At 30.0% G+C, this 27,565-nt stretch overlaps 1 protein-coding gene across 7 annotated transcripts in view; it reads right to left on the bottom strand.

The window, feature by feature from the left end:
• Positions 1-675: 675 nt before the first annotated feature.
• Positions 676-27,565, bottom strand: part of nAChRa6 (nicotinic acetylcholine receptor alpha6 subunit) — a 349,900-nt gene continuing 323,010 nt past the window's right edge. For 4 of the 7 annotated variants that reach the window (XM_026446378.1, XM_026446376.1, XM_026446377.1 and 1 more), the window contains 5 exons: positions 9,794-9,903; positions 6,326-6,543; positions 3,892-4,092; positions 3,469-3,603; positions 727-2,201 (listed from right to left, as the gene is read on the bottom strand). In XM_026446378.1, the coding sequence (XP_026302163.1) occupies positions 3,519-3,603; positions 3,892-4,092; positions 6,326-6,543; positions 9,794-9,903 (614 nt within the window). In that variant the 3' untranslated portion in view covers positions 727-2,201; positions 3,469-3,518. 7 annotated transcript variants of the gene reach the window in all.

The raw sequence follows: 27,565 nt of genomic DNA, 5'->3' as shown, positions 1-27,565 counted from the left end.
TATCAGTTACAATTAATAAAGAATAAAGATTTTTAAACCAGTTCATTCTCAAATAATATTTTTTATATTACTATCAATTACTCTATCCACCTGCAAAAGACAAATATGCAAATAAAATTGCTTCTAAATCTATTTTATTTTTCTTATAAATCAATTGCATAAAATTCTTTATACCAATTCTAATCAAATGAAAAATTTTTCAATCTTTTTATCGTTTATCCTTTCTTTCAATTATCAAATCGAAGATATCTTGGAAATCTTTCGATATGAATACAATATGAACGATAATAACTCGATAATATTAATTAATGACAGAAGGAAACAATTCTAAGAAGACTTAAAAAAAAAAAATTTTCGATCAGAGTACAGTCATTGAGAACTTCTACGTGGTCGAAGAACGCAAGTTGCAAGCAGGATAATCACGTGATCGATGATCAATTACGATACTTCAAATCTTATTCGCAGCTCAACGGAACCCTTCGTTGCGGACATATCGAAGATCTTTCAAGAATTCGGATTCGTGTCTGTACGGAAAGCAGGGGTTGTCCAACTTGGCAGTTTTGTCTTCTGTACATTTCTCATCTCAAATCACCCCAATAGAATATTATTCTATTCGTCCTTATCCCCTATTATCCTAAAAGGCAAACTTTATTTTCTCCGTTAAAAGAAAGAACATTATCAAATTAATCATGGATATTAAACGTGATACCATCGAGAGGAATTTGTTTGATTTTTTTTTCTCTTTTTTTGCTTTTTTATACATTGTGCACATTGTTGTATTTATAGTATCGTCGAATCCTACTCGAATTGCAGCTTACGTATCTAACTGTGAAAAGGTTGGACACCCCCCTGTCTCGAGTTTTTTTCTTGGTTTTTTTTTTTTTCTTTTTTTTTTTTTATTTGGCAGTTATATAAAGACCGTATCAGTTCCACGAGAGACCCTTAGTGGCGCGATAATGTTCTCGATTCGATCGTACACAATTACGCCCGCACACAAAGCGATTATAATTATCATCATTATTATTATTATTCATTTGTTATTAACATATGCAATATTATTAACAATATTATCATCATTAGCATTTATTCAATCATTATTATTATTACTATTATTATTATTATTATTATTATTAATTAAATTTACTATTAATATTATTTATATCATTAGTCATTACGATTATTATCGTTACCATTATCATTATTATTATTGTTATTATCATTATTACTATTATTGTTGTCCTTCTTCTCCCTTCTATCGTTCGTGTCTGTTAACTATTGTTACTGAAAGGCCGCGACAACACTCTCTCGAGGAATGCGCACACAAGCACACAGCTTTCTCGAATTCCCCCCTAAATAGCCTCGAACGAATCGATGCTCCTCCTCGCTCGAGAGACGAGGACGCGCTCTTCTTGCATAATTTAAAATTATATATATATGATCGTCGTACGAGCGTCGATCACCTCTATCCCAGATAGATGGATAAATAGATGGATAGAAAAAGAGAGAGAGAGAGAGAGAAAGATAGCGACTGCGCTCGAATTAGGTTTAAACGAGGAGAGAAAGGACTTTTTAGCCGAGGAAAATGAACGCACAACGTGGCCGTGTATTGTCAATAATGTATAACGTGTCGAGGCGCTTTCTTTGCTTTCCTCCTCCAAGTCCCTTTTCTAATCGCTTCCTAATCCAAGTCCTCCGTGATGGGGACGCTTTCTCTCGTTTTTAAACGTGTATGTGTGTGTGTATGTGTGTGTGTTCGAAGCGTTTGAAAAATTTTGGTCGGTCAGCAAGAACCGAACGAACGACGACCTCTTCGACCTCTTCCGCCTCCTCTTCCGGCCTCTTCACTCTTGCTTGTTCCTCCCCTTTCTTCCTTCGCCTCTTCCTCCTTCCTTTCGACGAAACTGGAAGCACCACGTCTCGCACACGTGGTATTTCTTCGCGTGCAATCACTCCGTTCCAGAGTTTTCTTCTTTTTCTCATTGGGGGGGGAGAAAACGGGAGAAACAGAGAGAGACAGAGAGAGAGAGAAAGGGAGAAAGAGAGAGAAAGAAAGAGAGAGATAGAGAGAAAGAAAGAGAGAGAGAGAGAGGGAGAGAGCGAGAAGAAAGGAAGCACGAAGCAACGAGCAGCTTTTTTCGTGCTCTCTCGTTACTTGATCGCTCTTCCGTGGCAGCCTCCTCGAAACCCACGTATCGTCGTTTCTGTGGAACAGAAATAAGTAATTGCGGGATTGGATCAATGAATTGATGTGTTAGGTAAATTATATTGATGTACGAGACGTGTGAGTAAAATTAATTGAATAAGCACAAGCTAGTGAATATTTATATTATATTATATTTTACATTATATTTTTTTTAATTCTTACATCGTTTGTTTATATATCAATGAACTATTGCCAGATATACTGGAACTATTTATAAAAATGAAATTTGATAATTTTCATATGTATTCATTCAATTAGTAAAAAATTTACATGATTTTTGATTTGTGCGTATTTGTTGTAACAAAATCTCATTTATTATTAATAGAATAGCATATATTAATTTGTTACATATTTAGATGGACTTGTAAAATTTAATAACTTTACTTGGAATATTTATTTATATTTTATACAGTGACCTACATTAGAAATTAAAGTTTGCACGAAATTCTAAATGTTTGAAAATTCAATTTCTAATTTCTCAGTTTATAATTTTGGGAAAATTGTATACCACGTTGAAATAATTGTGATAACGAACGAGATAAGCTTTGCTATACGTAGAATAATTTCATGCTGTACTAATTTTCTATACTACTCTAATGAATTAAGAGTGATGTTACTTGAATACAATAACTCATATACACACGTAGACGTCATTAGAAATTGATGAACAATGAATATTCTCTTTCATTATCATTAAATATCGTTTCATCATGATCCTATGGAAATTTTGTATTTACAATTACAAATAAAATATAAAAAAACATATTGAGAGAATATAATTTAAAGAAAAATTGTTTTAAAAAATAACATATAATGTTTTTCTGCATAGAATATAGATATGTGTAAATGGGAAATAAAATTTGATTAGCTTCATATATATGTATATATATTCCTTTATGAATATCATGTTGAATCTGAAAGATTTAAACGAGCTGAGAAGTATAATTTAGCAAATTTCAGTAACGAAAAAGAATATTTAAGAAAAAATTACGTCTCTTTTAAATTTATTGCGAAATTATTTTTTAAAGAGGATCGTAAAGGAAATATGAAACGAGATATGAGAAGATATGAAACTGTACTTGGTTTTTTAAATGAAATGCTTTCAACGTATGATGTCGTGATCACTCCATTTTGTAATGACTTGAGATTAATTGATTATTGTATATTGTATTTAAATAAACTATATATAAAAAATATATATGTAAAAAATGAAAGATTCGAATGCTGATGATTAATACGTAACAAATATTGAATAATTATAGTACCTTTGGCAATTTTTGTGCATTTTTTCGGTGACTTGACCGGGGCAGTCTATTTATTGGACGATTATGTGTGGCGCACGACACAATATCACTATCGTGGCCAAAACCGTGAACAACGTGAAAACGATCAAGCAAAGCCTGTAACGAACAAGGAACAAAATTATTAAAATTAAAGATATCTTAACATTCTTAATAAATATACAGAATCTATATATTTCACACGAAACATGAATATCAATTCTAATAAATTATAATTGAAATATTCTTTAGATAGAATATAAAGATAAATTAGAATAAATTAGAAAAAGAATATTTAATATTTAATAGTAAATAGTAATAGATAAGAATAAATCGTAAAATAAATCATTATTGAAATTAACAAAAACTTAATATTCTGCATTTAATAATTAATAAAATATACTAAACCTGTCCACCACCATAGCGGCGAATTTCCAGTCGCTAATGATCTCGTCGCTTTCATCCGCCTTTTTCATACGATCCGTAATGAATCGTAATTCCTTAAGAATCGTGTGCAATTCCTCCTGCATCCCGCTAAGAGGTAACGATGCGGACGTATCTTCGACTGTTGCTGGTCTCCCGGTAGATATCGGTGTACCAAACGCCGACCTGTTATGTAATAAATTAATCATTCAATTCTTTATTTCTTTGCAAAAATGAAAAACTATGATATAATAGAATGTAATACAAATATACATATGTATTATAAAATCGAAATTGAAATCGAAATTCAAAATGGCACGTAATAAATTATATATATATTTGTTCTCTTTGAATATTATTTTAATAGTCGGGAATACAAAAGGATATAAATACAGAAGAGAAAGAAAATTATTATTGTCAGTGCAAAACGAGATTTCAATTTAAATTTTCTTATTATTTTCTTAAAAATTTATATTGATTATATAATAATTACGTATTTTAATAAACGTAGTGAAATTAATCAAGTGATAATTGGGTCAACAATTATATATATTTGTTATTTAAAAAAGAATAATGTAATAAAATGATAAAAAATCTATTATTATGCAATATTTATTATATTAAATTTTTATTCTTTAAAATAAATTATTGATAATATTTATATTTCGATCTGTTTGATAAAAACCTGTTTCTTCTTTAGAATACCATTTTCTGTGCTATATAAGACACAATAATTGAATTTTTAATTCGTTTTCAACGAATTGGATTTAACTTATTTCCAATAATACTCCACCAAATATTTGAAAAATAACAATCAAGAAATACACGAATCAAAAAATAGGGAATGTGATGTATAGTTTTCACGTTAATGTCCAAGTTTCATCGAACATTTCACGTTGAGACGTTTCATAAATAAATTTTGTCACGTCGTTCTATACGGCGGACACATTGAGGAGCGTATGGAATTATTTTATCGGAAATGTCTCACTAGCTAGCATTTGATATCAATGAGATATCACGAACAGGCATCAAAGAGAAAAGAAAAAAAATAGATGTCCTCACTGGAGGCCGATACATTGAAAATTTAAACGGACAGCGGTTCGTCTATCCGGAAAAATCTATATCCCCGAGATATGTCCAAGAAGAATGGAGACACGAAATGATTTTTCAATATTGAAATGATTGAATTTACAATTTTTCTGAGAATTATTTATTATCAAAAAATCATTTTCATATTCGATTAATTCTTGATAAAGTTAACATATCGTAGTTAAAAGAAAATAGAAATTTATTCTACTAATTTATTGCTAAAATAATTATATTATATTTAAACGATAAAATCATTTAATAGATAAAGATAATAGTAAAATTTATTAAAATTTATAAATAAATATAATAAATAAAATTAAGAAATTACTTTAACTATCTGATTGTTAACTAATATTGAATTTATTAAATAATATTATTAAATAATATTGTTATTATTATTTTTCTTCTAGATAAATATCAATCTTAATCTTAAAATATTATTTCATTTCCATTTTAAATACACGTTACTTCTTCATTTTAAAATACACATTTATCATTTTAATTTAAACAAATTCTGTATCACTTTTTCACTGTGCCCTTAATTTGTTAAAATATTACCGGCTGCTTTTTACTAAATCTTCTAACATCATAAGGATTCTGCTGAAGTTCAGAATGTTCTGTTGGAATGAGGATTATACGTGTTAAATTACACTGTCATCCCAACTATGTTGATTCGAATGCACGCATGGATAGGGGATGTGTTCACTCGCGCTACATTTACATATCCAGCATGTCATGCAAGTCATTATCATGCGAGTCACGCGTGCTTTTTTCGTAAGAGAGATTAAGTAGCTTTAAATTACAGAATATTAATTGTGTTATTTGAGTCGTATACTTAATAGAAGAAAAATTGAGATGTTTTTTTAAATTATGCAGTTAAATTTTATATAATCTTACACGAGAAGAATATTTCGTTAGTTGCAATATAAATGATATTCAATTTGTTTGAAAATTATTCATGTGTATTTTGGGAAGTACTTCATATCTGATTATATGCGTCATATTATATTAATTATTGGATAAAATAAATTAATTAGTTTAGTGTGAATATTTTTATCATATTGTTAATCACAAAAAGAATATTTATTATTGAAAATAAAATAACCACAAAATATTGTAGAATACTTTAAAGTTATATGGAAACTACTGAGACATACTGCAATATACATTTTTATACAATATATGTAAAGAGAAAATTTTTTTTTTATTTAATAATAAAATTTATAATTTTCTCGTTAAAATATATTTTAATTTTTACAGCACGAATTTTTTTGATGATAAATATTCTAAAGAAAGATTAAATAAATATAAAAAATTTAAGGAAATGTACCTTATGTAACCGGAAGGAGGATTTGCGGCACTATTCTTGTGACGAATGTCGTCGTCGATATCTAATACATTTGCTAGCAAACTCTTGCTACTCTTCTCCTGCAATTCCATGCCCTTTGCCCTTCTATTGCCTCCGAGAATGGTTTTCTTCGTGATCTTCTTTCCTGGACGACTCATGCGCAGCAAGCACGGCAACCATTGTAAAAACAGCATTTTAATCTAAGTGCAACGAGAAAAACAAAATTTATATAATATATAATTTTTATAGTCTAATATATTTAATAAGTTTAAACGATAAATGAAATTCTGATATAAAGAAACTAAAAGTTCAATCAATTTCATCGAAATTAATCATATGATTTTTAAAAAATTAAATAATAAATATATTTTTCAAGGTTACAATTATTTAATGATTATTCGATGATATTACACGATAGTAAGTCAACTTATTCGAAATTGGGATATAACTTTTAATAAAAATCATATATTATGAATATAATATTGTTAAAAGCTTTTACGTTCTTAAAATCTAATTATTTCAAGAAAGGATTTAAAATAACTTTGAAATCAATTTAAAATCTTTAATATAGCATTAGTAAGATCTTTAAAAGCAATATTTTTCCATAAATAAAGATATATATATCATGTATTTTACTCACATTTTATTTTAAAACTTGATTAAACCGTATTAAAATTAAGAAATAATTGACCAAAGATAATGACTTCCGGTCAATGAGTGAACGATTATTGAAAGCGCAGAACTTTGCCCTTTAAAATGCTTTATCATTTATTCCTACATGACTTCTGGTTCCCGAGATATTATCGCGTAAAGAAAAGAATACTTTCCAATCACTTTCCTTAAAGTCGATTAAAATTAGCAAAATTTTAAACCGCTATAACTCCAAAGATAATGACTTCTGATCAACGAATGAACGATCATTGGAAGCGCAGAATCTTACCCTTTAAAACGCTTTTTCATTTATCCCGATACGACTTCCGGTTGCCAAGATATCGTCGTGTAAAGAAAAGAATACTCTCCGATCATTTACCTTAAAGCGGATTAAAATCTTATTAAAATTGACAAAATTTTAAATCGCTATAACTCCGAAGATAATGACTTCCGGTCGACGAATGAGCGATCGTTGGAAGTGGGAAACCTCCCCCTTTAAAACGCCTTTTCATTTATCCCGATACGACTTCCGGTTGCCGAGATATCGTCGTCTAAAGCAAAAGGTAATTTTTAATCGTTTATTATCTCCGTCCTTGTCGCTTACTCGGACCTCTCGCTCGCACCTCGTCTCACTGGCCTATCCCAAACTCCAGACAAGCGGCAGACGCGATTCCTAGAAATGCATAGTACGCATTTCCAGGAAAAATAAGTAGGTCACTGGGTCGCGGATCCATTCATAATTTCCGCACGGTCTTAAGCGTTACGGACACTCTGAGTCTTTATATCTCGGCAACCGATTGAGATATCGGGTTAAATCAAAAAGTGACTTCACTGGCACGATTTTCTCTATTTCCTGAACAGATTTGAAGACAAAATTTTTACATTCTTGTCACATTTTTTATTCGAAAATCATTGTAATTTTGTATGTGTGATTGCAATGGTGCATTAAACAGAATTGATCGAATTTTTAATGTATTTCGGATATTACGAATTGTTTTCAATCTTTCAAATTATCATTTGTTTGATTCACTTATTAAAAAGTGAATCTTTCTCTTATTTTCATTGAATATAAAATTTATTAAACACAAGTGAAATATCTCATTTTTAAAATTACTCAACACGATTAGAATTATTTAATATATTAATGCTCCTTTTTTTTTTTCTTTTTTAATACTTTAGGCGAAGATTGGTATTCTTTGTTTCGCTTGCATCTGGAAATAATGGCATGGAAAAGTACCGCGTGGAATTTTTCGTAGCCCGTAGGATTCTCGTCTCCGGTTGAAGTACGTTTCCTCTTGGTTTATGAAAGTTCCAGTAACCAACGGCCAAGAGGAAGTGCTAACGCCTCGAAGGCACTTTAAACTTTCAGCGACTAAAGCACTGTCTTTAATGGCTGTAATGGCCACTGCGGATAAGGGCTGAGTTTTATGAACGAAAACACCGGCTACATTTTGCATACATCTGTCAAAGTTTTCTCTCTCTTTCTCTCTCTCTCTCTTTCGCGTTTTGGTAAACTGAACAAGTTTCGAAAGCTTGTAATTCAATCTCAAGTGCGAATATCTCGCTTCGTTATTCGTCGAGAGTTTATTACATTTTATTATTATTATTATTTTTTTGGTATTATTAATTTTTCCAAATTGTTTTTTTGGTTCAAGAGATTTATATTACAAAGGAAGATGAAAAAATTATGATACAACGATATTTATGTATAGACTGTTATTGATAAACATAATTATATTTTCATGGAATTATGTAACACGAGTAAATATCGAAAATGTTGAATTATCGATTCATTAAAAATCTTTTAATCTGTTATTTTGTTTATTAATTTGACTGATTCTTTATTACAATTATATATTAAATTTTTTATTATATATATTATTTTTTATGAATAAAATAGTAATGCGATAATAATACTATATTTTAAAATGCATATTTTAATAGTAAAATAATAAAAAAAAATAAGCGAAAATACATATTACAATTAATTTTAATTCAACAATAAGAAGATAGCATAATAAATATTTTTCTTGTTTGATATAACTAATTATAAAATATGTTACGTTAAAAAGAAATTATTTTTTTTCTCAATTTATATTTTCTTTTATTCTCATAATGGAAGAAGGAAGAACATCACGCACATCTGGATTTCTTCTTTTGTTATCCGTTAATAACGCAATCGATCAAAGACAAAATGATATTTATTCTTTTCGTAAGCGAGATAATTTGATTTATTTTCTTTTATGATAATACAAAGATTAAAGGAAAAGAAGACGAGTAAAAATATCAAAAGAAGAAAAGAAATTAATTTTTATATTATAAGTATAAAGAGAACATCTTTTTAAAATAATAATAATAATTACATATTACACAAGAATATAGTAAGAAATATAAAGAAAAATGTACGTTATGAATATACTCAAATCAATAATTACAATATGAATGATGAGATTCATATGTTTAATTTATTTTTATTTTTAACCTTTTCCGACCTATTTGTTTTTCAAAATTCAACAAATGGGATAATTCGATTTTGAATAACAAATTAATCATTAATTTCGTTTTAATAATTATAACTATTTAATGATTCGATTCTTCATCATGCAAAAATTAAAATGTATCATTATTCAATTGTTTGAAACATAAATACTAAAAAGTTATATTCTCTCCTCTTATTTTAAGTTTTTAAAATCTTCATACATGATACGAATAAATAAATCAAACAATTTCGAATGGAGTATTACGGTCGAAAAAAGTTAATACGCAAAATTCGTAAATAATTTAATGCAAATCTCTTACCCACGATGGCATCACGTATCTGTCGGGCGTTCTGTGATGAAAATTCAGCACCAACACTGTCAGAACGACGCTGCTCGCCACCATGAACATGATGCAATTGAAGTACGACCCTGAATTCGGGGTGTTCCAGAAGATACCCCGAAGAAAAGAACATAAAAAGGAGGCGATTAGTCACGGCAATGGATCGAGGGATCCACTCTCTAAGAATGAAAGACTGTAGGGTTACTTCAAAAATATTCGACGATAAATCATATTCTCGCAATCATCGCAATCGTGTGATTGTTCCTTTTCGTGTACCTCATTGTTTCACCCCTGATAATCTTTCATTCGTTTCAGTGACCTCATCCTCGCACATACGCATTAAGGATTTGTTCAAACAGATTCGAAGATCGAGAGTAGTTGAAAATAAGTATTTGCACAAGAAATATTAAATTTCCATTAATCCATACCATTCATATTTACGATGTTATTGTCTATATGTGCACTATCTATAACATAATATTTATTGTTTATAAATTATTATTTGTAAATATCTCACTGGCTATTGACATGAAAATATGAATCTTGAATCCTTCGTATTTTCACATTATCAGCAGCACGATATTTAAATAATTAAGAGAATAATCAATTATGTATCTAAATATTCAATTTCTTTTTTAATCGAGATTTTTTTTCTACATATGCAATTTGTTTACAAAAAATAATCATCTCTCTCGATCCTAAATCTCTCTAACGCTCATTCTGGTCCACGCATTCTCACACGATCGCATAACATTTTCCCATTCATTCGTGGCGTTCCTAGATCGTGTTCCCGCCGATCCTTTTGAAGAGGATTGTTCCAAACGAGGAGGAGAGAAATGCAGAGACGAAGGAAATTAGGCGAGCGAAGAACGAAGAGAAGTTAGGAGGGAATAAAAATTAAATAAAACAGAACGTGGAAGAATATGGAAGAGATAGGCGAATTGTTAAAATACGAGTAAAGCGAATATACTTGTTTGTATGCGTTGGAAAAACAAATAAGCGATTTCACAGAAAATGTTTTAAACTCGAGTTTTATATTCCGTGCCATCGACGTCGAGAGGACTCGTTATCACATCGTTCCTTAACGCTGTTTATTTTTGATTATGGACACACGTTATATAAGTGTTTGAAGTAGGATAATTGTAGAAATAGCAGTTGAGAATTATTTGTTAAGTTATAAACAATTTCGTTGGGTAAAAAGAAATGGAGATAGAACTATCTTATTCTATCGCCAATTCATTTCATTAAATATAAAATTGATTGTAACTTAAAAAATGATCTTATATTTTTTCTTATTTTTATTTTAAAGTTTTTAGAATCTTCATTTAATTTTTCGACTTATTTCATTGATACACTGTGATGAATTCTGTATAATTTTTATGAGATAAATTATGTGATATCTTTTATTTCATATCTTAACAATCTTGCTCGATCATAAAATTAAAAATTGCAAATAATATCGTATAACACAAAGAGTCATTAAAAATACAAATTTAAATTTATCTTTTCCCCTACACGTCCTTTAATCCAGAATATTAGAATTCTAAAATCGAAGAAATCATCTCATAATTTATCTTTTAGCAGAATTTAATTTAATAACAGATTCAGGATAGAATCGTGGATCTTGTACTTGTAAGGGGAATTAATTTTAAATTTATCCTTTGTCGCGCAATACCTTCAATGGAATATTAGATTTTAGGATCTAATATTCATGATGTTATATAGGATACGAGTAACGAAGTGTTAAGGAACACTTTAATAACGCATCCTCTCGTATCGTTTGTGGCGGTGTGCATCGCTAGCCCGGCTTCTATATCTTGAAAGGGAAACATCTAACACATTGGCATGCAATTACTACAAGGATGCACAAGTGGCCTGGGTATTATACAGCGCACGAATAATTGTTGAAGGATGCGCATAGAGCATTCGCATAGAGAAGCTGCTCCCTAGAAGGTCTAATGAAATTAAAATTAATCCACGTATCTCGTATTTTTTTTTTTTTTCTCTCTCGTTCAAGGAAGACGAACTTTAATATGCGACAGACTTACTGGGAGTTGTATCAATTGTATCCTCGATCTGAACAGCGTTTTTTGTGACAGATGTTTTGTTGTTTTCTGAGGATTATTATTAGTCATCATATTTTTTGCCAAATACACTTTTTAAGACTGTGCGATAATAACGTGTGTAATAATGTGCGTGAATCGTTCGTTAATTCGTAAGAAGTCTAATAAAAGTTTGTGAGGGAGAAAATTTGTACAGTGTCGTAAAAATAATGAATATATTTTTTATAATACGTACTGGTTGGAATATTAATTTAAAACAAGTTTTTAAAAATAACACTTTTATCCAAACTATTTTTCCTTTATTTTCTGTAAACATAATTTCTATAAATACTTCATTAGACTTGTCGAACTTAAATCTCTTTTTTTATATAATCACACGTAAAATTTTTATCATTATACGCAAATTCCGCGAAACTTAATCAAAGTTCCTTTATTTTTTCAAGTCAAAAATTTCATCTCCTCGTTATACCCTATATTTTACCCTGTCAGAAAACCTTGATAATGCAAATCCACGGTCGAAATAATCATGATTTTCCGGTAAACGATCAAGTTAAGGTAAAACGAAACGAAAGAAAGAATGAAAAAAAAAGAGAAGAAAGAAGAAAGAAGTGAAAGTAGAAGGAAAGGGTTAATCTCGGCGCAAGAGAGAGAGAGCAACGTTAAAGAGGGCGGCTTTTAAAGTATGGATTATCTTCATAGCGGAGTTTAACGGCTCCATAAAGGCTGTCGTAAGCGTCACTGATGTGATTAATCGTTGTACACGAAAGCGGTTATCTTCGTCCTTTATTAATGAATCCTAAAGCGAACGTCAGTCTACATATTTATAACTTTTGCTTCGTTCAGATATATATACAGGCGACTTCTTTTCGGTACTTTCACGCTTGAAATTTCTCGAGCCAAGAAGGGATATTAAAGGAAAATGGAAATTCACGATGTGTTAAATGAATAAGATAGTTTAAGATTCAGGAATCGAAGTGATTGTGATTCATCTCTCGATTTTGCACGTGTTACTTTGATTTGTTTGTCGCATTGTGATCGATTTGCAGAGCATATTTAAAATTGTTGATAATTTAAATTTTCTTTAGCAAAATATTTTTTATATAACACTAATGTAATCATTATGAGTATTATATCGTTATATTTAATCGAATAAGGAAATTATATAGAAAAAATTAGACAAGATTCTAATTTTAGGATCGTATTCAATTACGTTCATCATCGAATCATCAGTTGCATATTTGACTTCAAAGATACTTGAAATATCGTTTAAGATATTAAGAGTGTATTTTATTAAAAAATTATATTACAGTTTCAATATTATTAATATAATAAAAATATCTTAAACAATCTTCGATGCATTTTATAAACCCACCCATGTATTATACTATATATTTCATTTATAACTCTCTACTATAATAGAAACTAATCTTCAATTTACGATGTAAAATATAATTAACTACTTTTCCTGTAACACATATATAACAACACATCACTTTGGAACTTCACGACTCGAAGCATCATCATTTCAATCATTCCCCTTCCAGAAAATATCCAATTCCAAAACCCTTCATTCCCTTCAAACTATCTTTCACCAAATACAAACACACGGAAATACAGAGATGCCTCGGAAAATATTAATAAACCCATCCCCCCTTTTCCTTTAACGATGCTGTATTTTCCAATCAATCCCCCAACTCTTAACCGTTCCACATCCGTCTCCCCCTCTCACCGATCCAAGGATAGGATAAAAAACACGTTTCCTTCCTATCCATCCGGCTTCATCCGGATGGAATGTAAAATTCATGCTTATCCTTAAACGCGGTGTTTACGGTAAACGATTATCCTCCCGGTCGGGATATAGGGCCTGGTAAACAGGCGTGGGCGTATATTTATTGCATGCACACGTAAGCAAACAAGCTGCACGGTTTGCACCGCGGAATCACGCAAATTGCGATGATCTGTGCACACGCACGGGGAGAGAACGCTTTTCGCTCGTTCGTAGCTTCGTTAATGTGCGGGTGATAGGTTCGCCCTGTTTCGTTCGCGGATTCAGAGTGAACGAATTTCGCGTGAAACGAGGGGGGGAGAGGGAGGACAACGATGGGACGCCTCGAGAGATCGATATCGAATTTTTTCATTGTTATTTCGTGAGATGGAAGCTCGATTATCGGGGAATTAATTGGGGGATGGATATATTTGGAGAAACGGAGGGAGTTCGTTTTTTTTGTCAATGGGTCGTGAATATATTTTTTTAAAGCAGATGTTTATATAGGTAAATATCAGGAATAATTAAGAAATGAACTGATCGTTTGCGAATTTATTTCTTTATATTTGAAGTTATGGTTGAAGTTAGAAAATAAGATGATGAAGTGTATAGAAATTAGAGAAGGATGATTAGTTTGTTTTTTTAACTTTAGTTAAAGAGAAATATTGCAAAAGATGTATTGCAAATTGCGTTCAATGTTGTTTTTAGAAAATTAAAGATTTTATTTATGTTCTATTGTTGTTCAGATTATTTTCTTTATTTGTTGAATTTAAATCAATTGTTTCGAATTTATAGAGAATTTCTTTTATTTTAGATTATTAAAATTCTCTCTCTGCATCGAAAATTCATATTAAAATCAAATTCTAGATTTAGTATATTATAATATATATGGATATATATATATATATATATATGGAACTCTCTAACAATTAATATTTTGAATCATTAATCGATGAAATGACCTACTTTACGTATCGGTCAAATATTCGTCGAAATATTATCAACGAATATTAAGAATACCCAGTGATAATTTCTAATAAATTGTAAAACGAAGAATGTGAAAAAAATCGAAACGAGTTACGCAACGTGATTGATAATAAGCTTCCTGTTTGAGTTCACAGAAAATGAATTTACGCTCGATTAGCTCGGCAGATGATTTTTCGTTTAAGTATGAAAAGGATACGGAATTTTTTTTCAACCGATGCACCGTCAATATGGATCACACCATTCATTACACGGTCTAGTTAGCAACGCGCGTTTAATTAGCTGTTAAATACCAGTATTTGTGTCGCATACGATAAACAAAGGGATGTATGCTTGTTCGTCGTTCAAACAAGAGATTTATTTGAAAAGGATGTGAAATTTTTAGCGGGGAATTTTATCGACCGTTGATTCCGATTGCTTTGATTTTTCGTATTTGTTCTTGTATTTTTTATTCTGGTTTATGTTATTTATTTTCCAGGTGTCGAGATTATTTGTATATCTTTTCGAAGAAATTATCATAGTTTGTTTTCATATTATTTCTCAGGCGCAAATTAAACGAATAATGTGTGAAAATATTTTAAAGTTAATCTGTTTTCTTTTAAATCGTGAACATTTATTTATTGACAATGTAAATAATTTGATGATATTTTATTTTAATTATAAAAATATTAAAATATTGTAAAGAAAAATATGATTAAATTTAAAGTTTGGACTAAGAATTTTCACGGACAAATGTCTTTACAAATAAAATATTTAATAAAAGAAGAATTTTGTGTTTGTGAGAATTTTGAAAAATATTATTATTACAATTATAATATTTGTATGAATAATTTTATAAGCATCTATTATTCTTTTACTTTATTAAAAAATAAATAAAAATAAAAATTATAAAATAAGAAAGATGAAATCACGTGAAAATACATTGTACAAAATTGTGGTATATTTTAAAAGATTCTGATTACAGAAAAATAGGAGATGAGAGTGTTAAATATTGGATATGCAAAACGTGTTCGAGGAATGTATTATGTAGGTCGCGTGTTATACCGAAACATTTATTACTTTTCATGTGCTTTCCCCATTCCTACGATACTGGAAATTCGAACGATTCGTTTTACAGCGATCGATTTTACGAATTTTCATCGGTGGGACATGATCCAGTTGAAAGAGTTGCAACTTTCATGTATACGAACGTGTTGACATACAAGTATCGTGCAAAATGGTTGCCAAAAATGATATCTTCGGCAAGATGGAATCGAAGATGGAAAGTAAATATCTTTGAAAATTTTAAGAAAATAAAAATTTCTTCAACTTCTTCAAATTCTTTAAGTTTCGTTCAACTGAAGTTAGAAACTTTAAGAATGTATTTCGATATTGATGTGATTTTTATTTATATATAATAATAATAATAATAATAATTTTCTTTAATTTCATTTATACAAAATAATTAATTTATAGTTTATTATTCGTATATGCACGTATTATATTATTTGCTCTTCTGTTTTCTGTCAAGTCGTATCAATTTATGCTTTATTTTAAAATGGCTGACCTCAACTCATGGTGTTTGACATTTTCATGGAATGGTTTCGAATCCCTGTTTCGAAAATGAAAATGTCAACCTGTGAAAGTGTTTCTGACAACAGAAAATTTTGTGGATTTCACTGGATTCTTTCTTCTCTGAATATATAATATATAATATTTTACAGATAAATGTTAAAATATATATTTTTTTTTTTGTTTCCAAATAAGAAGAAAATATTTTCAGAAATTACATCTTCTCTCTGAATGATTTATATTTTACAATCTTAAGGTAATCTATGTAAAATCATTTCTAGATATCATCAATCAAATTTATTGACTTTGAAAATTTGAAAATATTTTAGTATTTAATAATAATTTGGATATAATTATCTTGATGATATTTACAAAACAATTGATTTTATTAATTTTAATAATTTGAAATATTGAAATATCATCTTGAAATATCGTTCAACTTCAGTTTGAAAGAAATATATACACGACAACATATCCATCTTAACGAAATTAACTAGATCATTTCTTTTTAAGAATCCTTTAATTATTTTTCCAAGTCGTTTGCTCTAAATTCCCAATAATTCTACTCCACTGTGAAAGCAGTTGTTTCCCAAATTATCTCTTTGTATTAAGACATGCATACAGACTCAGACTGTTTTTTCCCTTTAACAGTTGAAAACCTTCATAACTCAAGCATCGTAAAATCTTTTGACGACACTTACAATCCATCTTTTCCCAATTTCTTCTTCGTTTCTATCTCCTCCGGAGTTTTCTTCCTTTCCCAGATCTCCTCACCGTTCAAAGAGAAAACTCACCTCCTCCCCCCTACTCTCTATTGGATCCTTTTCATCGATGGTCCTCGTTTATTTCGACCTGATCCTTGATTACTTCGAACCATCGCTTTGGTTACTACGTCACGTACAGCTCGTTCATCCCCTCGTTCATTCCCTTATCCAACTACCTGTTTCCTCTTTTTCTCTTTCTTTATAGCAGCCCCTCCTTAACTTTCCATCCGTTCCCGGTGTCCATTCCATCGCTCGCGATTCTCAATCTGTCGTTTGATTACTTCACAGATTCACTATCTTACGCTGTCTCTTAGTTATTTTTTTGTTACTTTCGTCAAGGCAGATTTACACCTTTTACACTTTTTCCTTTGATCGTTTAATCTCATTTCATTCACTCCTTTTCAATTTGCACTCCTTTTCTTTTGCACTTGTCTTTTTCTTCTTCTTTTTATTATTATTTATAAATGAATAATTATTCGTTGAAGGATTGTCGAGATATTTCATTCAATTTTACTTGGAAATGAAATAAAAGAACAATGGTCACACATATGTATAAGAGTTTTAGATATTTCAGAATATTTTTTAATGTTTTGTCTAATATTTGTTAATATTGAAAAAATAAAGAGGATGATATAGATATTATTAACGTATTCTTATGTTTTAATTATTTTAATTTCCAATCTTTTCAAGTTAAATCTCTTTTTTACTTGTCCATATTCTTCGTTTCCTTTTCTTTCTCTTACTTTCCTATTCTTCTTTTCATTTCTTTACATTGTTTTCACGAAATTAGAATAAATCATCAAGTTTCAAAAGTGTTAACTAATTAGAATAGTATAGAACTTTCATCAGATCTCTTTTTTCCTTCATTCATTTTCTTTATTTCCTTTTCTCTCCCTACTCTTCTTCTGCCTTTTTCCTCCACTTCTATTCCTTTCCCCCTTTGCCACTTTATTTCTTTCAATTTAGCCTTCTCTTCCTCGTGTTTCATGTTTTATTCTTCTCCTTTGCTCCCATTTTATCCTCGTTTAGTATATATATATATATACATCCTTCCTCTCATCTCTCTTTCTTTTTCCATTCTCGCCGCGCAAACTTAATTCCACAATTAACCCGGTAGAGTAGATCCGAGTAATCTCGCGATTTTAATGACGCTGCTAGGCGGTTCTTTAACCGTACGCTCGAGTTGTCGCTCGATGGACCGTGCATTTCGGTGATTTTTCCCATCCCGAACTATCCTCGCCTCGTTTTCGAAACCGTATATAATCCCCGATCTTTATCTTTCTTCTGAATAGATTTGAGAAAATTTCTGGAAAATCCTTGCTCTCGTGTTCATTCGAATCGAATCGTGCAGCGAGTTTTTCTTCTTTTTTCGAGAAAGAAATATCCGACTTTTCGAAAAAAAGAATAAAGCTTTCTTTTTTTTCCCCTCAGATTTCGACGTAACAATCTCGCTCATTCGTTTAAATTTCAATTTCGTGATTTTTGGTTTAATGATACGTTTTATTTCTAGCTTTTTTTTTCCTCGATTCTTTCATTTTTCTTATTGCATCAATTTGAGGGATGAATATCAATTTTATAGGATTTCGTTATTATTATGCAATAATTGTCGATCATTTATTATTGATCTTTTATAGCTTATCTATGAAGTTTGACCTATGAAGTTTGGAAATAATTCTCACATTGATATATTGATTTTGTATTTTATGAATTGCATAGTTTACTTAATTTTTTTTCTGTATCTCAATACGAAAAAAAAAAGAAAAATTAATTTATTTCTCTTTATTACGCTTGAATTACTCGGCGTAAAACTTTTTTTATATTGCAACAGGAACGTTGTTTCATACATGCTTTCGGTGTTAATTCTGTACTTTGTTTCGATGAATTTCACTCGTTATTTTAATTTCATTTCGAATTCATTGAGATTAAAAAATTTCATTAAAGCTTAAATAAAGCTTAAAAAGTTTTTGTTTATGAAAAAATCTTTCTTTGAGAAATACAAAATATACGTTAAATTTAAATTACTTTTAATCTTTCATTTTATTTTTTCATAACATACATATTTGAAGATATAATAAAATGTTTATATTTTTATATTAAACGTAAATATATACATATATTCGAGAATTTAAAAATTATTATGTAAATTTATTTTGTATTTTAATTCATTATATATTTTAAGTATAATTATGTAAATTTTATAAAAAAAAAATTTTTCTCGTTATATTTATCGAGAAATTGATAATTTTTTATTCAGAATTCTTCCCATATTTGCTCCAATAAACACGTTCTTTTCATTGTCACGTTTCCTCATTTCCATCCATATAAATGTTCCCTTTTTTTTTTGTTCCTTCTTTCTTTCTTTATCTTCTTTATCTTCCCTTATTAAAATTGTTATTCTATTATTCGATATCACGAGAAAATTCATTTTATTCGAATGGAAAGTAGGGTATAGATCAATTTAATAGAGATATTCGTATTTCAATTTTTTTCTCTTTTTTACAGATTCAATATTTATCGTTCAATATTTTTATTTTTCTGCATTTTCCAATAAATTCTGAAATTATTCTTTCAAATTTATCATGCAAAAGTTTTTCTTAAATAGATCTCTCTTTTTATTTGGTCAAATGCATGGAAATTGTACAGCAAGATTTTCAAGTCTATCTTCTTATTAAAGTTTACGCATCAACTATTATGTTGTCGCAGATGAGGATTACTTTTCTACCAAGTTTTTCGAGTCATTTGTTTCTTACGTTTCTTTGTAGATTTCTATCCTGACAATGTAAAAGGCAAAGTTAAAAAAAATTTTTAACAATTGGTAATGGATAATCCATTGATTCTAATTACTTTTTACTGATTACCAAAATTAATTACAATCATTTATTATATTAATAATAAAGTTCACTATAAATGATGCTATCTTTAATCTTCTTATTTCATATTGTTTATTAATGTCAAGAGAAGTGATTTTGACAGCTTTCACAGTGATTACAATACAATTATTTTGAAAAGTTTGAAAAGTATTTTAAAGATAAATACCACTGCATTTTTAATCACTTTTTAAGAAACACATCTTAATTCCAATATTCAAACCATCATTCAAGTTAAAAACATTCTCAATAATTGGTAATGGATAATCCGTTGATTCTGATTACTTTTTACCACTGATTACCAAAATTAATTACAATCATTTATTATATTAATAATAAAGTTCACTATAAATGATGCTATCTTTAATCTTCTTATTTCATATTGTTTATTAATGTCAAGAGAAGTGATTTTGACAGCTTTCACAGTGATTAGAATACAATTATTTTGAAAAGTTTGAAAAGTATTTTAAAGATAAATACCACTGCATTTTTAATCACTTTTCAAGAAACATATTTTAATTCAACCAACATTCAAAATTCAATTAATAACTTGTGTATCTATAACAGAAAAAAAATGATATTTTAATCAAATTTCCAACAGAGGAATAAAGTTGCTTATAATTCCTTATATTTAATCCATCCTAATTACTCTTCATATACTCAAAATATCTGAACCTGTCACAAACTTTCTGCGAATAAATATCAATGATAAGATCAACAATCGACAATTTCCAACGTTATATATAAAAATCAACCCTGAAATTCTTCTCCCTCCCCTATTCGCGCATATTACATTTAACGGGCGAATCTTCCCTCCTCCTTTGCCCGGGGAGAAGGATCGTCTTTCACGGTGCAATCGCAATTTTCACTGCGTCGTCGTGGAAAGACGAGCGCGAGAGAGGAAAAGAAAGCGGCGGGCTGCGCTCGCTTCCGGGAAACCGTTTGCGAATGTTTCGTCAAAGCTGCGCCAGCCAGCCAGCCACGCTCTCGAATACGCGCTCGTTCCGGTGTACGAGCGCAGGGACACGGAAACGGAAGCAGGGGACGACCACGGGAGAATAGGCACGGCGAAAAGCCGTGATTCTTTCTCTCGTATTTCTCTCGCGCGAGAACCTGTGTGTATCTCTCCTTCCGCCTCCGGTGCACCAGACCGATGTACACGCGTTTAAACAAGACATTTTTTTTCGAGACACCTACGACGAGTGAGACGCTCGTGAAGATGTGGATGTTTTTTTTTTTTTTGTTTTTTTGTTTTTGGATTCTTCGCTTTTAGCCCGATTCTTGAGAATGGGTTTTTCTTTTCACGCAGGAGGTCGAGATTCTTTTAATGTTTTGTCTCTTGTTCGAGATTAGGTGTGTTTAATGCATTTTATTGATCATATTACACGAGGAGGAAAGGGTGTTGTTTTGTTTGAGAAGATTCGAATGTTTTTCGTCTTGTCTTTTCAATTGTTTAATGTTTGTTTTATTGTTTATTTGACGTTTATGGATTGTTATTTTTACTTATGTTTTATCGATCATGAGATGAGAAATGTAAATAAATTCGCAAACGATTTCTTAATATGTTGTTATAGTTATATTATAATATTTGGAATAAGTATTTGGTTGTTTTTAGTAGAAAAATTGTTTTCTTGATATTCAATTGTTCTTTGTTGAATTACGAATTTCATTTGGGCAATTTCAATTTTAATTATAGATAAGAGACAATGATTGAGTAAAAAGAAGAAAAGAATATCGCAACTGATGATGGATACGATGAAACGTAAGAATTAATTAGAGAAAATTGTATTTTTTTATTTATGTGTTTTGCTCGATACAGATGGACAGATTATTAAATTGCACTCAGATTATTGCAAAAAGTTATTTTACTTGCTGGTGACATATTGTGCGATAAAGGGAATGAAGGGACACGGAAATGGGATATTTGAACGACGAAAATGTGTCAGTATTCCATTAAAAAATATTCCACGACTGAAATTCGAATAAATCCGAAGAAAATGTTTCTGTCAGAATTACTTTTTTCTCAGAATTTATTTCTCTTTTAATGTATAAGTAATATATAATTTAAAATAGAATCTTTATGCTAAATATCATCAGAATGAAATTGATTTTTCAAATAATATTATTATGTTTGTTAAGTGGCATATAATTTTGATAAAAATAAATTTTTCGTTGGGAATAATATAAAATTCAAAATTTATTATTTATGAAAGAAAAATTTAACAATTAAATAATTATTATAGTTTTTGAATATACAAAGGACATGTTATATAGAAATAAGAACCATTCCACGTGTAAAAATGAATCGAAAATATTGAGAGAGAATAAAACTTTTTAATATAAACTTTTTCTTAAAAAAATTAAAATTAATCGAATATATATGCATTTTCAATTGTTTAAATTTATTAATATTACTATTAATGATATATAAATAAAAACAATATTAGATATTAAAAGTGATAGACATAAAAATCATTATATATTAATCATTACACAAAAACTTTAAATTCAACTAAAACAACAACAATATTTAAATTATTTTTAATTATTATGAAAAGAAACTTACAATAAAATTTATATCACGTATATCACATATTTTATTCATTTTTACATAGAATCATTTCATTTTCTATTATACAATTCACTAAAAGACTTGTATCTCAAAAAAAAAAAAACAAGCAATAAATTCCTAACATCGAATAATACGTCACTCTAAACACAACAATTTTCTATAACAAATCTTTATCAATTATTAAACTCAAACAACTAACACTATATCATCAAATAAAAACTATCAATGTTCACCTATCTTCAACAATGACTACTCAATAAAAATATTCTTTTCCAAAACGCTTTAACCAGCCTCTATGGAGCAATTTGAATAAAAAAAAAACAATCTCAAATATCTCCCTATTTCGTTCTACTTTGTTCTAAATAAAATGTCACGAGTTTTTCAACCGAGTAATGTGAACCACGAAATTCGACGCAATTGTCGCGTCTTCCGGCGATTGTTTCAGGAACGTTCGATTCGTTTGGAAATTCGTTTGGAAATTCCACGAAATTACATTTTGCAATATATCGCGAAAAACTGAACGTACAAAATTTCGAAGTCATTTTCCTTTCCACCGTTTTGTTCTCTTTTTGGAATTCGATTAATTCGAATGCACGGTTTCCAGCATACGTGACTCCCGTTCAACGCGATCGATTATCGATTTCATTTTCTTTTTTTATGCGCAATTTACTAAACGTTCAGGCGCGAGGTTTGTTCTTTTTGGTTTGTTTGGGGTATTATCTGTTTGTACAGATGGGGTGAGTTGGAGATGGATTTGGTAGAAAGTAATGATTTTCTTTTTTTATGTTTTTTTTCGTTTGAGAAAGAGATGTGGAGAGTAATGTGAAGAGAAGTGATTTCTTATACAAATATTTATAGGATATTTGAAATATTAAAATTTTTACATTTCGTAATGCCTTTCAAAATGCTTGATAAAATAATTAAATTTACTAACATTTACATTTCGTTACTTTTCTAAAACAAATTCTCTCGAAATAATAAAATTATAATAAAGTTTTTTAAATATATGAAACAAAAAGAAATAAACAATTGATAATAAATAAAATCAATATTTTCGTTTAAATAATATATTATATTGAAAAATTTGAAGTATAGCAATATTAAAATCATAATTCAAAATGATAAGGATGATCGTTGAACAAAATTAACCAATTAATTGATAACGAACGAAAACGAGCATTAGTGATCATAATTGGAATATTATTTCACTTGAGGGATAGCGATACGAATTGAGTCGATCGATCTTCCCCCGATTTCCGTTTCACGGAACGCTCGAAGATCGTTTCCCTTCGACCGATGCGACCATTTCCTCCCGATCGACCCATGATTTTCGACGGCGATACAACACGCTGCACTTTCGGCCATGATCCCCATGGTTAATTGAAACCCACATTGCCGTTTAATCTGCGATTCGCTGTTCACTTTATCAGCTCGAGGACATCGATACGATACGATGGTATATGCAGTATTTGAGTTAATGGATTTGCGATGATTCGATTCGATGCACGATTAAAGATAAGCATTAATGATCGGATACTGTGTTCATGAGGTTTCACGAGGATTTTTCTTCAGTTGGTTTAATAATTTATTGGCTTACGACTGTGATAACAGATTTATACAATTATTATTTTTTTGCCAGAAATTACCAGAGAGATTTGATTTAATATTTGGATTTAATTAGTTTTAGAATTTAAACGTGTACTTTTTGGAAAAATTAGGATTTTTTAGCCAGATCTCCGTTTCACTTTCTCAGAGCGAAAAAAAGAATAGAATATTTGATCTAAGAATTATTATTAAACTTCGTGGAAGATTATATAAAATTTTTCTTTTCACATTATCTAATATCTTTATTTCATTTTGTACACGATATAATAACAAACGAGTAATTATTACAAATCATTACTCTTTACAAAACAATAATTCAAATTTATTTATTATATTAAAAAAAAAAAAAATAAAAATTCTCAAAGCCCAAACTTTTCCCACATCGTAAACACAGTGAATCCCCCGGCGATGAACGAGCCGGCGGGATTACCAAGAAATATACAAGCCCCGAGAACGTAAAAACAGACCTGGCAATTATAGTTTCGTCCAATTTTGGCTCGAGTGTGCAGCGGTTGAAGACGGTTAAACAGCGTTAAATAACGTTATTATTCCCTGACGCAATATAATTCGTTCTCCTCGCGCAGGAAACGGTCGCTCGTTCGGCTTGCTTCCGCAAATTTTAACCCTTTGCCCGAGCCCGTGTTAATGGAGTAACTGCAAGTTTCAGCGGTGCCACTTCGTGTACAGAAGAAGTCGTGAGTGAGACTAATGAGAATAAAGTAGGAACGTAGTAGCAGCGACAGCAGCGACAGAGGAAGAAGAAGAAGAAGAAGAAGAGGAAGAAAAAGAAGAAAAAGAAGTGGAAGAACAAAGTTGTTGAGAAGAGAGGAAAAAGAAAGAAGAAGAAGAAGAAGAAGAAGAAAACTTGAAGGAAGAGATAAATGGCAAGAGTGAGCGTGATGCAAGACTGCCTGGACAAGATGGTAATATAACGTGATATGCTCGCGTGTCCCACAGGTTTGTTGGAAACGATATCAAGGTGCTTCCATGCACAATCGCGACTACTGTTCCAGAATTACAACGCGCACGGTGTCGTTTTGTCGAGACACCGGACAGTTTTGCTACGTGATGGATCCCTCGTTACCGAACAGCGGCATGTAGTAAGCCTTGCTAAGACCTTGTACAATTTCCTGGATGCGAGAGGTCAACTAAGTCTCTGCGGGGGGTTTGTTTGTGTCCCGAACAGGAAGCGAACAGCGATCTACAACTTCCAATTACAGAGAGGGAAGTGATGCAGCGTGCGTGAATTAGTATGCTTTTTTTCTCATAAACGCTTCCAATATTCATCAATTAAAATTTGGATGAAATTGATCAATTTGCTGATGAATTTATTTTAGACAAAATAAATTTCAATGAATATTTAAAATGGAATTTATATTTATATTTTAATTTAAATAATGTAAAATAAAATTTAAGAATCATCACATTTTATGGACGATATCTCTGTTTTCAATCCCTGGAATTATTCTACGATGTGTAATTACTATGTTATCGCGTTATTCCAGGTATCGTGTATCATCACTCGCACACTAATTCACGAACATGCTCGCACAATGATCAAGCTAGACGAATTTACGACAATCTTCGTGGACTTGCAATTTGACTTGCAATGCGAGACTTTCAGATAGATATAGATTCACATAGTTGGTCAAAACAACGCAATCTCGAAAGAGGGGTGAAGGAAGAACTGCCTTGCAGAGTCAATCAAAATTGCGATAGTAGCGACAGGCGATAGTAGTAGTGATAGATAGTGATCAGCCTCAGCCTCGTCACGTGTAATCAAATTATATCATACTACATACGAGAGAGTTTGAACATTTGCCATTGCACAGCATTAATACGCAGGCTACAAATAAGTAGTAGGAAAGAGTGTGTGGTCAGCCAAGAAAGAGATTAACCCTCGAGTGGTATTAGGGGGAGGCACTTGTGATCCCAAATCGTAGATTAGGTCCTTTAAAACACAACACTTCAAGTTATATCGAAATATTTTTACATTTTCTTTCTTTATTTCTTTTTTTTTTTTTCTAGAGAAAAAGAAGATTATCATGTCCATGCTCCATGACTTATAGTGTATTCATAGATTGTAAGCGTTTAAATTTTTCCAAGAATTAATTTCCCCCCCTCTTTTTTTTTAATTAATAATTGTTGCAAATAAATTAAACTTGATTTCTTTTCTTCTTTGATTGAAAAAGATTAGATCTAAAAAGATTTTTATTAGATTTTGGTTTATAATATATTATAATTTATACTAATAATATGAATATTTAAAGATAAATTTGTAAACGATTAAAAATTATTTATAAATAGGATGTAATATAACAAGGTATTAGATATGATGATGATCGACGAATGAATATTTTTTTTTAGAAATATTAATAATAATGAAAGATCGAATAGTTTGATAAAAAAATATATTTGAAGAAGAAATTGTTTTTTCTCTATCTAATCAATATGTTTCTCTCTGTGGTTAATATTAAATCAATTAAAAAAGTTGTTATTTTTATAAAAAAATTAATATATAATTACTATATCATATATATTTCTTACATAATTTATTGTCAAAATGATTAATCCCTAAAAAAAATGCATAAATTTTTAATATCTAAAGAAATTCGTTTGTATTCTAAACTAAATATTTCTACATATTTTATACTTATCACCTCGTTCACCGGTGTAATTAACTTGTCATAATGGCATATTCGTTTCGAAACTACCACTTGAGAGTTAAAAAACGCAGCTTGAGAAACAAAATGATAGAGAGAAAGAAGGAAAGAGAAACAGGATAGAGAAAGAAAGAGAGACAGAGAGCTTAAAACGGTGCTGGAAGAGATCATTTCTCTGCTTCAAAGCTTTTTCGCAGTGCAACGTAGTATTAACGTATGTACGTCCTCGTGCATACACCAATACACAAGGGTGATCCGTTATAATTTATCCCGATGCATCAGAAAAGAGATGATTATTCATGGAAAAATAAATCGAGAGCCAAGATTAAAATTTTAGCATAGAAGCTTTGTTTCCAGCGAAAATTACTTTAAAGATATTTTGGATATACGTGCACTTAAAAATAAAACTCAATTTCCTTCCATTTCTTTGAACATTTTTACCCCATTTTCCACTTATAAATATCCTTATAAGGAATATAAAGAGGAAAAAATTTATCAACATAATTAAAGACAATTAAATTTATCTTATATTTTTGTAATAAAAAAGAAGAGAGAAAAAGTATACTGAAAAATTTTTCAAGCTAAATATAATACATCTCGTAAGAAGTCTTTCTTTAGACTTTCTTTAGTTGCAACCCCTTCTTGATAATATCCTAATATCACATTCTCTTTCTTTTCTATATTAAAATAAAGACTTTATAATCAACTGTTAAGAGAATCATTTTAATATCGTAAAAATGTTACAAATTATTAATCAAAAATGAATAACACCTTTTTAAAAAAATATTACAGATTGGAAATTACTATACTTATGATACGATTTTATTTGTGAATCTGAAACTTTTCCCTAATAGACGTTCTTATTCTCACGATCAAATCTGATTTATCAAATCTGAATTCCCTTTATGAGACTTCTT

The sequence above is a fragment of the Apis mellifera genome, linkage group LG2 (genome assembly GCF_003254395.2).
Source record: "Apis mellifera strain DH4 linkage group LG2, Amel_HAv3.1, whole genome shotgun sequence".
Classification (NCBI taxonomy): Eukaryota; Metazoa; Arthropoda; class Insecta; order Hymenoptera; family Apidae; genus Apis; species Apis mellifera.
The sequence above is the reverse complement of the archived record's forward strand: the minus strand, read 5'-3'. Positions and strand labels throughout refer to the sequence as shown.